Source organism: Passer domesticus, chromosome 2 (assembly GCF_036417665.1).
Source record: "Passer domesticus isolate bPasDom1 chromosome 2, bPasDom1.hap1, whole genome shotgun sequence".
NCBI lineage: Eukaryota > Metazoa > Chordata > Aves > Passeriformes > Passeridae > Passer > Passer domesticus.
In genome coordinates, this window is record NC_087475.1 from 76,306,025 (window position 1) to 76,321,455 (window position 15,431).

Below are 15,431 nucleotides of genomic sequence, written 5' to 3' on the forward strand. Positions count from 1 at the left end.
GAACAGGTTTACTAAAAGACACAAATCCATTTTTCATTCTAATGTGGGCATGGGAAAAAAACCTCAATGTGATGGAATATTTTGTTTAAAAATATGGAAGGCTGATGTTTGAAAAAGTAAGCCTAGGGCTCCCTCATCAGGTACCTATGTAAATGAGACTAAGCCTGTGGTAAACGCCATGTTAGCTATCATCCTTAATGTCATAAAATGCACAATAGACCAAACAATAACCCTGTATCCTTTTCATATTGAAAAATCAAATTCATCTTTTTGCTTCTATTTTTTTTTCCTTAAAAATTGTTTTTAATGTGTTGTAACTAGAGAAGTTCAATACAAATATTACAGGTAGCAAGCTGATGCCCAAGGTCACATGGAAACCTACAGCTAAATCAGAAGCAGAACCTCATTTTCATTGGTTTTCCCGTGTCATTCCCTATCTAATAAAATATACTTTCTCCAGCACATTGCACCCACAAGTCCTTTTTAATCCTCAGAGAAAATAAGGCAGGGAGATTGAGCAATTTTTCACAAAGGCACCAAGGAAAGTGTCTGAGGACATCCAAGTTCTTTGGCAGAGAAAGACTCAGGGATTTTGTTATGGTCTTGAGAGGGAGAAGGACAAACTCAGACCTGTGAGTCAGTCTTGGACAAGATGACATACAGTTCTGCTGATGCTCAGATAGTATGACAGGTCTGAGTTTCTTCTCTCAAACCCACAAGTAACCCAAAGACTCATTTTAGGATATAGACACATTACAACTCTCAGAATAAAAATTTTAGAGTGAGCAAATTCTTTCTTCCATGTCTGAGGCCATATTACAGAGTTATATTTTGGTTTGGTTTTTTGTTTGGGTTTTTTCTCAGAAAGTTAAAAAAAAAAGCTTCTACCCTTAACCCATCATGGCAAACCCAGGAAGAAAAAAAAAAAAAGGAAAGAAAATCTAACTCCGTATAAGTTCAGTTTCCTTTATATGTAAAGTAATTTTTTAACCAACAAAAAACTATGATGCACACTGAATTGCCTGTCAGGCTCACAGTAGAGATAGGAAAGTGAAAAGAATGAGTGAACAGAAATTAAGGGCAAGAGCACATAGCAAAAAAAGATACCTTTGTGTTCCAGTAAATTAAAAATGTACTCAGTGCTTTTCAGAAATGCAGAGGAGGTACATAATGTGGAAGATCTTCACTCCTCATTGCTTCTTATGTTTCCTCTTGCCCCCTCTTTGGATGTGATCTCAGAAGTCAGATTATGACAAGCACAAACTCTCCCAAAGCCAGCGCCTCATTCTTGGCAGGACAAAAGAAAAGCAGTTGGGTTGGCAGCTTTGAAGTTGCTTTTGGGCCTGTCACATGATGTTGCTGCCAGGAGGCTATCTCAGCTGTTGAAATAATTCCTCTTGATTTGGCTGTCACTGAGAAAAAGTTAAGCTTTCTTCTGTGTTTGAACGAGGTTGCACAAATCTCTTGAGTAGGAGCTTTTATTTGAAAAGAAAATGGGGAATCCCAGCTGCCTGTATGAGTTTGAAATGCCCTGCATATTCAGAGCTTGACCTTCACTTCTGTAATGAAATGTGCAGTTGAACATGTGGGAAAAAACTCCTGCACTGAGTAATCCACACACTTGTGGCCTGATTTTTATGCTCCTGTTTCTTTAGCGTCCTTGGAGCATCTCTCACACTTTTTAAAGGCAGTCAGGGGCTTCTCTTTCCCTGCTGGACTGCCATGAGCTCCGGCAAGCTCTCCCCAGTAAGAAAGCAGCATTTAGGTGCCTTTTCCTTTTGTAAGCCCAGCCCCTATGTTAGCACACTGCATGACGCTGCCTGCAGCACAGTCTCTCCTGCAGCACTGCTTTAGATACCAGTGCTGTGTTGTTCGCTTTGCTGGTGTGAGCTTTTCCACTGCTGGGACTTCCACCTCTCTGACATTCTCTGTTGCCAGCCATGTCTGAGTCAAGAGAGAGGCTTCAAGGTGTGCCTTCCTTTTTAAGGGGTCATGCATTTTTACAGGCCTCTGCACTGTGTCTTGGCACTGCACTAGAAAGGCACTGCAATCACAAGTGGGCCCACTGAAACTTCTTGGGCTGTTGGTGGTAAGCTGTAAAGTGCAGCTATGCTTTCTTGACTGCACTATTGTTATGTTTGCTGTTTCTTCTCTTCCTGATTTTTAATGATTTGCACTGTCCATATTTTCAGCAAACGTGCAGGAAAATGTAGAGTTGTTAGTTCTGTGATACTGCTATATTGCTTACCATTAAAGACAAGTGTTTTGTTTTAAAAGACATATATGTATATATATATATATACTTTAAAACCATTATAGGAGGAATTGAAAGACACAATCCTGCAAACAAGTGAGTGAATTTACTCAAATGAGTTGACCCTCCTATTATGACCCAACTGAGTGAAGTTAATCACAAAGATTAATAGTTTAACATATACATTTACTAGGGAGATAAGGCAAAACAAATATTTTGGGAAGCCATTAATTTTAACTGGCAAATATCTGCTGCATTATTTCAGAGCTGAGTTTTCATGAAATAATTTAGATTTCTAGGGGTTTCTCCCCAACATTTTAACTTACAAGACCAAACAATTTGTGTGCTATAATATGCCTGGTTTTGGAAAAAATGTATTGTGGTCCTTTGGAAAGGAAGAGATCTGTATTAATAGTTTTTCTTGTACATATTTTACATACTATTCAGCCTTGTGCTTGGATAAGGGAAAAAATTATATCAGGATAGTAAATATTGTGATTCTAAATTAAGAATTTTAACAATGTTTCAAGTCATCTCCAATAAAACTAAAAATGCTGCAATCAATCTGTCAAAGTCAAATTATTCCAGATGTTCAGTGGGAACACTCATAAAATGGTACTTGGTCCTTACTGGTAGAAAATAAATATTCCATTTGGTGTTATGATATAATTGAGAAGATACTACTATGTTAGTCATCCAAATATTCATTATTACATTGCTGAGATCATAGAATTATAGAATATCTAGTCTTGGAAGGTTCCTTAGAGATCACCTGGTTTCAATCCCCTTGCAGTGGGCAGGGATGACTTTCATTGCACCAGGCTGCTCACATCCCTCTCCAGCCTGACGGTGAACACTGTCAGGGGTGGGGCATCCACAGACTCTTTCAGCAACCTGTTCCAGTGTCTCACCACCCTCACAGTAAAGAATTTCTTCCTCAGATCTAATCCAGACCTGCCTTCTTTCATTTTAAAGCTGTTCCACCTTGTCTCATCACTACCTGCTCTTATAAAAAGTTTTTTTGTCTCTCTTGTAGGCACCCTTCAGGCCTCAGTTAGGTCACCCTGATGCCTTTTTTTTTCTAGGCTGAGCAATTCCAATTCTCTTAGTCCTTTTTCTATCCTGCTGTTCATCTTGGTGTCCTTCCTCTACACTTGCACCAACAAGTCCATGTCCTCCCTGTGCTGGATGCAGCCCTGCAGGTGGGGTCTGAGCAGAGGGGCAGAATCCCCTCCCTGGCCTTGCTGCCCACACTGCTTTGGATGCAGCCCAGGACACAGTTGGCTTTCCTGGCTGCAAGCACATTGCCAGGCCATGTCCAGACTCTCACCCACCAACATCTCCAAGATCCAAATATCATGTTTTTTTCTGATTGTTTATTTAGTTATATTTTTAGTAAAATGTCAGTTCAATGTCAATTCATCGTTGTTTTGTAATACATTTAATTTTGGGTAATAAAGGGCCATTTTTCCAAGTCTCTAACCATGCCAAAACTGTTGTCCAAATCGACCAGAGAAAGATAGTCTCGTGGACTTCTCTGCTGTGGTTTCTGATCTGCCTCATGTGAAATAAGCAACAGAACTGGCATCTCCATTTCTGTGGCCATGGCCATCAAAAGACAGTTTCATTCCATCTTTGTATATGTGCAAACCATTATTCCCTTTGAGGACTGCATGCGAATACTGACAGTCCACCAGTGGCAGCACTTTTGCTCCCTGCATATCCTCTGGGATTTACATGGGAATTTCTTGGTATGTTTTCTTACAAAAAGAAAACACAGGTATAAGAAAGTCCTGGCCAAAAGACTTGAAAAGATGGCCCGAAGTAACTGTTTCACTCAATAATGAAACAAGCTTGTCAATAACTGTTTTCAGTTGTTTAAAGTGGTGCTTTAATTCATTCCAAGTGCACTGAGATGTATGTCACTCTTAGGGGGTGTCCTATCCCTCTCCATCAGTGACTGACCCTACGCTCACAGCGGAAGCCCTGGATCAGACCATCGCCGCCTTTGACACGGTGGAGGATCTGCTCAAACACTTCAACCCAGACTCCTGGCAAGAAGACCTTGAGAATCTGTACACAGACAGTGGGCACCATTATCGAGGCAGGAGCTACCATGACAGGAAGTCCAAAGGTAGGAAAAGACTTTCGGACATACTTACGCATACTTTGGGAAAAGGACAGGATATTCCTTCACTCCTCATAGGAAAGTCCATCAGTCAGGTATTGCATTCTGGCACTCATGTTCCTGTTGGAGTCACAGGGCAAGGTACCACCTGTTAAAACTAGGGATGTGTCATTCAATCCTTAATCAATTTCCAGGTAGGATCTCACTTGAGAAATCAGGCTGAAAACTGCCCTTTTTATGATAAATTCACAAATAAAAACACAGGTCCACATGTAAAGACAGATGGTTTCTTAGCATTATCCTCTTAATCATTGCTTTGTATGTAAAGCATGGGGCTCCTAATTACCTGTGTTATCATCCTTTTTTAAATACCCTGCTTAGGGACTGTTCTCTGTTGAGTGAGGAATAATCACTTTTATCACATTGTGCTTAGGGAAGCATCTGGTGCAGGCACCTGTATGTGCAGCTGGTTTTTTTAGGATGTGAACATTTCACTGTTTTTCATTATGTTGGCAGGGAACATTATTATGGTTTAACATCTTTGTCTGTAATTGAGCAAAGCACACATTTCTGGGTTATGTTTCTTGTTTCCTTCTGTTAGTTCAAATCATCCACCAAATGGTAAAGCAAAGGGGTGTTTAGCTGGCAGTACAAAGCCATAATGATAAAGAAACACTATTGAGAAGTCACAGTTGTGCTCTGGGGTAACCATGCACTCAAAGGCCTGACAAAATTGCCCTTCATGTGCAGTATAGATGTAGGAGGTCTGTTAGGATTCTTCAGGATGACAGTCACTGTAGTTTTCACAGCAGATCTGGAGTTAAGAATTTTATATTTCTCATGTTGTCATCTATTTTCAAGTTGGGTAATCACATGCATTCTTATTTGTAACTTTAAAATTAATTCCCAAATCACAGTTCCAATTCTGTGCAATCTACCATTTATTTACATAATAGATTCCATCCCCACATACCTTAAGCGTGTTCTGAGGAGGGAGAGGGAATTGTAGTTCTGTGTTTGTAACTTACTTGTTATCAAATTATAAGGCTTTATTCTTAAAAGGAATATACAGACTGCATCCATATTAGGGAAAACTGTGTCGAGAAGTGTTCCCAGGCCCTGAAATACAATCACCATATTGCTAAATTGTCAGCCTGGTCATTGCTGGGCATGAACCAGGATCTGGCAGAGGCCACCTGCCATTCATGTGCCCACCTTGACTTGGAGAGTAAGAGGTGAATGGTAGGGACATGGCCTCTCCTGTGGTTGTCCTTGAGCAGGAGAAAAACCTCTGGTACATACAGTGTAGTAGATACAGTACTGGTGTAAAATTTCCAAGACAGGTTGGTTTTCCTTGTTTCTGGGCTCAGCACTTCAAAGGAATCTGTGATATAGCCCTGAGCACCCACTCAGCAAAAAGTGAACCCCTTTACTTTACTCCCTTTTGGCACATCAAAAATTTCAGGCAACCACCACAGCCATTGTTGGGGAGAAACTACGCTTAAGTGTCACTGCATGACTTTCAAGAGTGTTTTGATCTCTCTGTGGGTGTGTGCAGCATGATCTGTGTGTCCCTTATTCATCTAGGCTGGATTTGTCACCAGTAGATATGTCTAAAAAAGAAATAAAGGGTCTGTTCTGTTTTTAATAGGAGCTGATTAGAATCCTGTATCCTGTACTGGTTCTGTTCTCCAGATATCATTTCATTCTCAGATCCTGTTTGGCTCAGTATCCCATATATGTAAATAACCACATAAATACAAAATAGCATTTGATGCTTTATTGATGCTAATTATGCAGGCTGCAGGTATCAAACTGATCTGATAGTGCTCAGAAAATTCAGATGCATAACATTTTTCAGTTACAGTTTTAATACTTGATTTATTTTAATAGGATTTCTTGTTGGTGGTGGTTGGGTTACAGGAAAAAGAAAAAAGGTTTTATAACAGTTTTCCTTTTGTTTTCAGACTAAAGGCCAAATTCCCTGACTGTTAGCAGTTCTCTGGGCTAAAGCACCTCACCACAGAGAAATCTTTTAAAATTTTCAGTTAAGAATTTTTATTTAGTCATAAACTTCTGACAAGATTAAAGGCTTGTTCTTGGAGGATGTGAGGAGTAAGGAATAGCTTTGACAAATCCTTAAATTAGAAATGCTTGGTGGCTTTTAAACACAGACAGAGTGGATCTCTGAGGAATGTTTATAGGCACTGGGGTAACCTTGCAGCAGAGAGAGCAGTAGATTATATCATAATTTATTTCAGATACCTATCTGTTTCAGCTTACAGCTTGGGTTTTATATTTTTATCCTAAGTTAGAACAGCCCTGAGGCTGATAAGAACAATTTGATGTCATCTCTGCCTATCTTTCACAGCATTCTCAGATCACACCATGTAAATGGTATAAATTAATCACTAATAATTTCACTCCTATCCAACCTTCCACCCATACCAAACTCTGGCACAAAATTGAGCTAAGAGAGGCAGTGTTGCTGAATACTAATTCTGATAACAGGGATAGGTGATAAATGATATTTAAATGGTATGTTTTCTTAATTTGCCACTTAATAATCTACAACTGTCAAGGTCAAGCAACTCAGTATTTTATCATAACTGAAACTCACAATCAGGGAATAGATGAAGTGGGAAGACTCCTCAAGCACTTAAATGCCCCTCCTCAAGGCAGGGCCATCAGTAGAAGGTTGCTCATGACCATGTCAAGTCAGGTGTTTAATATCTCCTAGCATGGAGGCTGCTCAATCTCTCTGGAACCACTCTCTGAAAAAAAAACAAAAACAAAAGCCAAAAAACAAACAAAAAAAAACAAAAAAACCCAAAAAAAAAACAAAACAAAAAAAAAAAAAAAAAGACCGAAACCCCAAAATCTAGTTGTCAGCATTTACATAGGTTTCCATATGTTAAAATTTGAGTCCAGAACCTTTTGTTCTTTAAAAGTAGTCTCCAACTCTATTCTTGCTTCCTTCCATCATTGCTGCATTGATGCAAACTGAATGAGGCTCAGCAAGGCCAAGTTCTGTGTCCTGCCCTTGGGTCACAGCAACCCCAGGCAGCACTACAGGCTGGGGACAGGAGCTGGAAAGCTGCCCAGTGAAAAAGGTGTGCTGATCAGGAGCAGCTGAACACGATCCAAGGTGTGCCCAGGTGCCCAAGAAGGCCGATGGCATCCTGGCCTGGGTCAGCACTGGTGTGGCAGCAGGAGCAGGGCAGTGACCGTCCCCCTGTACCCAGCACTGCTGAGGCCACAGCTCCAATCCTGTGCTCAGCTCTGGGCCCCTCACTGCAGGAAAGACATGGAGGGGCTGGAGCGTGTCCAGGGAAGGGCAACGGAGCTGGGGAAGGGTCTGGAGCACAAGTGCTGTGAGGAGCAGCTGAGGGAGCTGGGGGTGTTCAGCCTGGAGAAAAGGAGGCTCAGGCTCATCACTCTCTGCAGCTGCCTGACAGGAGGGTGCAGCTGAATTGGGATTGCTCTCCTCTCCCAGGCTACAAGTGACAGTATAGGAGGAAATGCCTGAAGTTGCAACAGGGGAGGTTTAGATTGGATATTAGGGAAATGAATTTCACTGAAATGGTTCTCAGGCATTGGAATAGACTGCCCAGGGAAAGCAGTGGAGTCACCATCCCAAGAAATGTTCAAAAGGTGTGTGGATGTGGCATGTGGGGGATATGGTTTAGTGATGATTATGGCAGTGCTTGATTTATGGTTGTATTTTTGATGTTTGAAGGTCTTTTCCAGGCCAAAGGATTCTATGATTTTTTTGTATTTGTGCACATTAATATATGCATATACAGATCAGTCTCTTCCTGGATATCTCTTGCAAGTATCTAAAAATTGAAGAGTGTGTGGATTAAATACATATTTATGGCAACTCCATTCAGTCTACAAAATCTGATCTCACACCTCTATAATACTGATGCAATTCTATTAAGTGCATTTCTTTCTACTGAAATCAAAACTGCTTTTCTACTGAAATTTGTATTGCATTTCTTACTATTGAAGTGAGATATTGGTGTGAAATGTGTCTCACTAATAACCACATGAAGTTTGAAATTTAATTCTCTGTATGTTCATCAAGGTTTGCTGTTAACCACTCCAGTGAAAGCTGACTATAAAATCACAGTAAAATCCAGACTGGCAGAACAGGATGGAAAAGAAAGAAGAAGATACATTCAGATTTTCACAATACTGAAATGAGGGGCCTTGTATAAGCTATAAACAACGGTGTACACCTATATGAAAATATGATAGTTATTTTACATAACCTCTGCAGCTGGAAATATAACGTTTTGCTACAAATTTCTGCATTTTAGAAACACTGAAAGTAAGAATATTAAGCTTTATGTTCATTCTAGGCTCTTAGAAAAAAAAAAAACAGGTCATACCATATATATTTTAAAATAATTCCTTTTACATTGCTGTAATATATTGAGGATCTCAGTGTCAGAGTAATTTGGTTATTACAAATATTAAGCATCTCCAGAAAGATAACACTGGCTTTTGGTCTATTTAATACTGTTCATGGCAAGAACACAGGTAAAGAAGTAAACAACCATGCTTCACTTCATGTTGAACTTCTTCACAAACAGGTTTCTGTTCTTCTAGAGAGTCATGAGGAGGGTTCAAACATGTTTCAAGGAAGCATCTTCATCCTAGTTTAAATTTCTGAAAGCATGAATTTATCTGGCTAATAGTATTAGAAGAACTTCTAGGAGATAGCGTTGCAAGCAGTTCCGTCCATCAATTAAACATTATTTAACTTTTCCCACATACTTGTTTGCTTTTATGTTTTGCTATTGTCTCTGATTTTTTACCTCCCATTGAATAAGGATTTTCAATTTTAAAAAGACCTCCACCTGTGAAATGGTTTCTATATAAATGAAGAAAGAAAGGAAAAAGAACAAGGTCACTGTTTCTCATCACAGAATTAAATCCAAATGTCATGGGTCTGTTTACCCAAGGAAAGGTGTTGTGTTTAGAAAGGAATGGAGTGTTTTGCTTTGTTTTCCCATAAATAAATCTTGGAAGCAGGAGCACATGTAGATAGATGCATTCTGGTAATTAGAAGTACTACCCCTTCCTCTAAGCTCATTTTCATTTTTAGAAATAATACACAAGAAGCCTTTGGCTATGAGAGGAAATTAATCAGGTGGGACATTCTTGCAATAGTATCTGTCTCCAGTGACAGCTTTACAAGTTAAATAAATAAACACTTGCTGGCATAGCCACACTGCTCTCTGGAAGGGGAGTAGTGAGGTCAGACCATGGGTCTTCACAGAATGTTTCTGCTGTTCATTGCCAAATCAGTTCCCAAGATTAGACAAGTTTCACCATGTCCTTAACAATAGTTTTTAATTGTCATTACTTAAAACGGTCTAGCAAGAAGTTAAAATTTTAATGTTATTTCTTGGAGGCTTGCAAGCAGTGGCCAATAAATTACTGCAAACGTCCATGCAGTGTTCTTTGAAAGATTCTGGGATGGCTGCCAGCAAGTTTCAGTGCAAAAGACAGGGAGTGCAGGCATCACAAATGCTGAATGCTCCTTCTCATGGCAAATTTGAATATTCCAAGTACATGGAATAACTTCTTAAATTGCTGATAATTTAAAGTATTCCCTGTGCTTATAAACCAGAATATTTCTCCCACCCTTCTTCAGTTAGGAGCCAAGTTGTCTGTTGCATGCAAACTGCACACATTCCTTCATTTCACAATCTAATTCAGATCTGAATTCCTACCTTCCCTCTCTGTGACAAATGAGATTTTCCCTCGCATGTTACACGATGTAATTGTTGGTCACTGCAGTGAAAGATTTTCTTATTAAACCCTTTTTTAAAATGCTAGTGAAACTTATAGCATGTTATTTATCACTGGAATAAGCTGATCTTTTTCATTGATTTCAATGAAGCTGTGTCCAATAGTTTGGCCTGCTTTTGCTACTTGACCTGTACCACAGCTGGTAATTGGTTTGCCAGTCCATAATAGGCCTATATATTTTGCCCTTTTTTCCATGAAAACAGCTATAATCCTACTGAAATCTTGCTCTCTCATTCCTCTAAAATAATAGCTGCTGTATTGAGGAGGTTTGTCTTGGTGCTGTGATTCTGCAGTAAATGCAAATGCCAAGGTCTTCTTAGTTCCCATGAGAAGGATTTAGATAGCTCTCAAGTTTCCAGGTATATTTAACAAATTGTTTATTTTAATATCATTAAGCATGGAACAGTCAAAACCATCAGCCGTATGTGTTGAAGTCTAAAAGCCACAGTGTTTGGTCAAAATTTGGTATGGAGAAGAACTGTTTTATCAGTGTCAGAGCATTTAGATGATTTAACCAGTGGAGACTGGGAAATTATATTTCATTTGTTATTGCCATATAATTGTGAGGATATCATTGTTTTTGTAATCCAACTGTTCTTTGTTACATTGTTGAGGTCATAGAAACACTGAATGGCTTGGATTGGAAGGGACCTTAGAGATCATCCAGTTCCAATGCCGTTTCTGTGGACAGAGACTCCTTGCACCAGACCAGGTAGCTCAAAACCTATCCAACCTGGAACACTTACAGGGATGGGGCATCCACAGCCTCTCTGGATAACCTTTTCCAGCGTCTCACCAGCATCACATTAAAGAATTTCTTCCTAATATCTAATCTAAACCTACCTCTTTTCAGTATGAAATAATGTCCCCTTGTCCTATCACTACTTGCCCTTGTACAAAGTCCCTCTCCAGCTTATTTGTGAATTTTCCAACTCAAGTTCAGCCACACCATAGCTTCAGTCACGTACAGCACTGCTCTGATGTCTTTGATGGCTTTTACAGTGCCTCTAGTTTACCTGCAGATCTTTAGCAGTATTGACCGCAGCATTACCCTGTGGGGAACACAAATATTAACCAGCTACCAGTTGTACTTGGAATTGCTGACCATTTTCATCAAGTCTTTCAGATATTCCACTTATCTACTGAATTTGTAGTCCACCTATTCCATTATATCTCAGATATCTGTCTGCAAGGGTGCTGTGGATCACACAGATGCCTCTGCTGCTTTCACCTCATCCAGCAAGACAGATGTCTCGTCATAGCCAGCTCTGAGGTTGGTCTTGTTAAATCTATTCTGGATGTTCCCAGTCACCCCCTTGTCTGTCATGTGTCTGGGCATTGCTTCCAAGAAGGATTTGCCCCTTAATTTTATCATAGGCTGACCAGTCTTCAGCTGCCCAAATCCTCCTTGCCTTGCTTGTAGATGACTTTGACATGCAGTATAGGAATACCATGGCAAAGTGGCTACCATCTCTTAGACCTTAGCTCTACTCCGTGACTGATGCATGAAAAAGGTGTAGAATGATCAGATATGATGATGTTGAAACCATATGTGAATTTGAAGCAGACAAAGTGTTAAAAGCAACCCTGACAGACCACCTGTCTTTTTAAAATTAATCAGTGATCATCAGCAGAGGTTTTCTCCTCAGTCTTTAAGGCCTCCCTTTTTCAGAATAAAACATGGCATTAGCTGCCATCTCTGATTTCAGTGGCTATCTCTGATTAAGATCATAGAATCACAGAATATTTTGATGACTGCTTCAAGGTAAACACATACCATAAAGCTATGTGAAATGAGGATGGTTTTAATCAGTGGATTTAAGGGAAGGAAGGGGTAAACACTGGGCCCCAAGTATCCAGTTTAGTGCTCCAGTGCATCTCTTTTATGTTTGCCTTACTTTTAAGCTGTCTCTGATGCAGACATTCTGCAATAATACTTAGGAATTATTTTCATCCAGTCTAAAGAACCTTTTAGTTCTAGTTTTAAATTAAGGACTCCAGTGGTTTCAGTCCTTGATAAGTAAAGCAGCTGGATTTCACACCAATCACACCAAGGCTCAGTTACATTTTAGTCACAGCAGTGAAGTGATGCATGAAACTGACTGTACTGTAAAATCTCATTCCTATATGGATGAGGAAATGGACTAGCTCCAGACAGTAAAACAATCCAAAGACAGGAAAAAAATGCATATTGAAGCTTTCAGGAGAGAGAGTTCTTTAGAATAAAATGTGCTCTTTTGTTGGGGAGCAATAAACTGTGGTCTAGAGCTTAGGATTTAATTAGGCAATGGGAATTGCTCTTGTGTGTCAGTGTGGGGCTACCAGAGTACAGGATACATTGTTCACAGAGTTCTCTGCATGCCCACCTTTTTCCCACCAAGCACTGCAGTTCTTTTGAGCAGAGTAAAAAAGAATGTAGGTGTTCACCTCCAAATGAATTTTAATGGAGGATGACTTGTGTGTCTCTTAAATTGTTTATTTAGGCTTTTCTTCTCTGCTTGAGATTAATTTTAGTTTTCAACATCACTGAAATAAGACCTTTCTGCTTATTTGAGTATCTCATAGATATTCCCCTGAATTGCTGCAAGTGTCAGTGTAGATGATCCAGGTTTTCCCCTCAAGCAATCTCATTAGTGATGAAGGCAGCAAATTTTCAGCCCTCTTCTTCCTTTAGTAGATTTTTCCTTCACATCAGTTGGCTGAAGTGAATAGTAGCTAGCGAGTGCTTGCTTTACCAGTTAGCAAAGCTGATGGCAAAGGTCCTGGTGAGAATGTTTAGAGGTGTGGGAAACACTTTCTTGTGGAAAGAATTAGCCTGAAAGCCTGCAGTGAGAAGAGGTGGCTTTGAAGGATGACAGTGGAGAAGAAAATATCATCTGTTAAAACAAAGAAATCAATATACCCTGGACTTGCCAGTCCCGGCTAAGGACACTCACAGTGTATTTTTCTCTCAGTGCATGAGTATACCACCAGTCTCATTGATTTTGTGCTTATGGAAGGAGGATGATCTATACCTCTTCTGGAGAGATGCTAGCTCTCTGGAGAAAACCACTGAGATTTCATGGGGGAATGTATCATAATTGCTATAAAATAGCAATTTATCTGCTAAATTCCCATTGACTGAGACAACACCTTGTCAGGAAAGTGAATCTGCTACGATTTTCTATAATAGCACTTCTGATATTTATGTACACTTGTCTCTTGCATATCAGCCTTGTGATTATTTCCAGGTTAGAATGTAAAGGTGCATAATGTTTACAAATCAACAGCTTTTTCTACGATTAACTTAGTGATGTTGACAAGGCCTGAGTCACAGAAAGTATGAAGTGTCTTTGTTGTAAGTTTTCACATATTTGTAGTAAAGCACAAGCATAAGTGTTCTCAGAACCAGACGTTATCTGTTGAACATGCCCTGAAAATCTGATGTGTTCACAAACTCTAGACTGTTACCTGAGTTCGCATTTGGGCCATCCCTATTTTCGTGCTGATGCTTCTGTTAGCAAATACTGTTTGGAGTCGAACTCAACACAAGTTCACATGCCCCCCACTCCTGAATGAATTACTGAGCTTTGAACACTTAGTTGGTGGACTAAGGAAAGGAAGGAAAAGGAAATTAATTTCCGTAGAAATAGAACTCATTAAATTTGTTACTTTGGTCTGTTTCAATTGTGGCAAATATATTTATAAAAGTGGGCTTTGCAAGCTAAAACTAGAAACAGCATTTAAACTCACATTTGATAGTCTATAAGTTATTTTTATGGCTGGCTTTACCACTTGTTTATATGACAGATCTCACATACTAGGCATTTAAACATAAACCAACTACTGGCATTCAATGGGTCTATTAATTTTATATTTATTTGTATGCCTATTATAGTGACATTTACCAGATGAAATTAATGCTGCTTAGATTGGTTTCTCTCCATCTAAAAATGAATTATCTAAATTCTGTTCATAAACAGTATAGACAGGCAACTTGAGGAAGAAAGTTTTGCAGGCTGTCCTAAATGCTCTTGCATCGGAAGGGATGAATCACTCCCCAAAAATGTTTCTCTAGTGACCACAGGAAGTGCCTTGTTTTTGCCCATAATAAAAAAATAGATCTTAGCATCTAAGTAAGCCGGGTATAAACAGAGAAGGGAAGAGAGTGGCAGAGGTGGAATCTCTTGCCCAAGGATCCAGTGTGGAGTGACAAAGCAAATAAAATGACCAGTCTTCAGCTTTCAGGCCAGTATTTTACTGCAAACCTTCCCTGGATCTTTATAGTTGGTGTGATCTGTGCTGTGGCAGTCAGTGGGAGAAGGATGACAGCCTGGATGGCCACCTGTAATGATTTAAAATTGGTAGGTTTGTGTTTATCTGTTCAGAAACCACTCCTATAGTTCACATATTTTTCAACGTGCACCCCATCACTCTGTGTTATTGACTGCCCAGGGAGCAGCATCAACCAGAGGAATGTCCCACACTAACCTCACTAATAAAACTTCTTTTGCATTGCAGTTGACCTGGACAGGTTGAATGATGATGTGAAGCGTTACAGCTGCACTCCAAGGAACTACTCTGTCAATTTAAGGGAGGAGCTGAAGCTGACAAACGTCGTTTTCTTCCCCCGCTGCCTCCTTGTCCAGCGCTGTGGCGGAAACTGTGGCTGTGGGACTGCAAACTGGAAATCCTGCACCTGCGTGTCAGGGAAAACAGTGAAAAAGTATCATGAGGTATTTTCATTCTTTCTTTGTTACTTCTTTTGGGTATTTATTGCTTCCATGGATTCTGAAGTCTTTTCTCAGAGCTGTTTGTGCTGCTTGTTAATAGACGATGTGTGTGAGAGAAAGGGATGTTGGCAGTATTTATGTGTAAGTTAACTTAAAAGAAGTTGGACAGAACTTTTGCCACCTCTGAGTGGGTGCCACCACAGCATCCTAGTGAACTATGTTTCAAGAATGAGCCTTATGTTGGACTGATTTTTCCCAGTCAAGGACTAATACAAAGTAAATGTATATACCACTGGAAATACTCTTTTTAGTAACACAGAGACATAGGTTCCTTGAGACATTTGACTTCATTTCCTCTTGCTTTAAACTTATGCTCATACTTGGAAATTACAATTAAGTCCCTTGTAAACTCTATTCCCTTCCAGATTTATTACTTATAGGAGGCAGCTGAATCATTCTGCCTTAGCTTTTTTTCCTCATTCAGCAATTTTTCAGGAAGGCAAAATTTTTG

The 15,431-nt window shown here is 39.7% G+C and overlaps 1 protein-coding gene across 6 annotated transcripts in view; it reads left to right on the forward strand.

Moving 5' to 3' along the window:
• Positions 1 to 15,431, forward strand: part of PDGFD (platelet derived growth factor D) — a 136,960-nt gene that overhangs the window by 107,893 nt on the left and 13,636 nt on the right. For all 6 annotated transcript variants that reach the window (XM_064409401.1, XM_064409400.1, XM_064409404.1 and 3 more), the window contains 2 exons: positions 4,187 to 4,388; positions 14,709 to 14,923. In XM_064409401.1, coding sequence (XP_064265471.1) covers positions 4,187 to 4,388; positions 14,709 to 14,923 — 417 coding nt within the window. The remainder of the gene's footprint in view (positions 1 to 4,186; positions 4,389 to 14,708; positions 14,924 to 15,431) is intronic.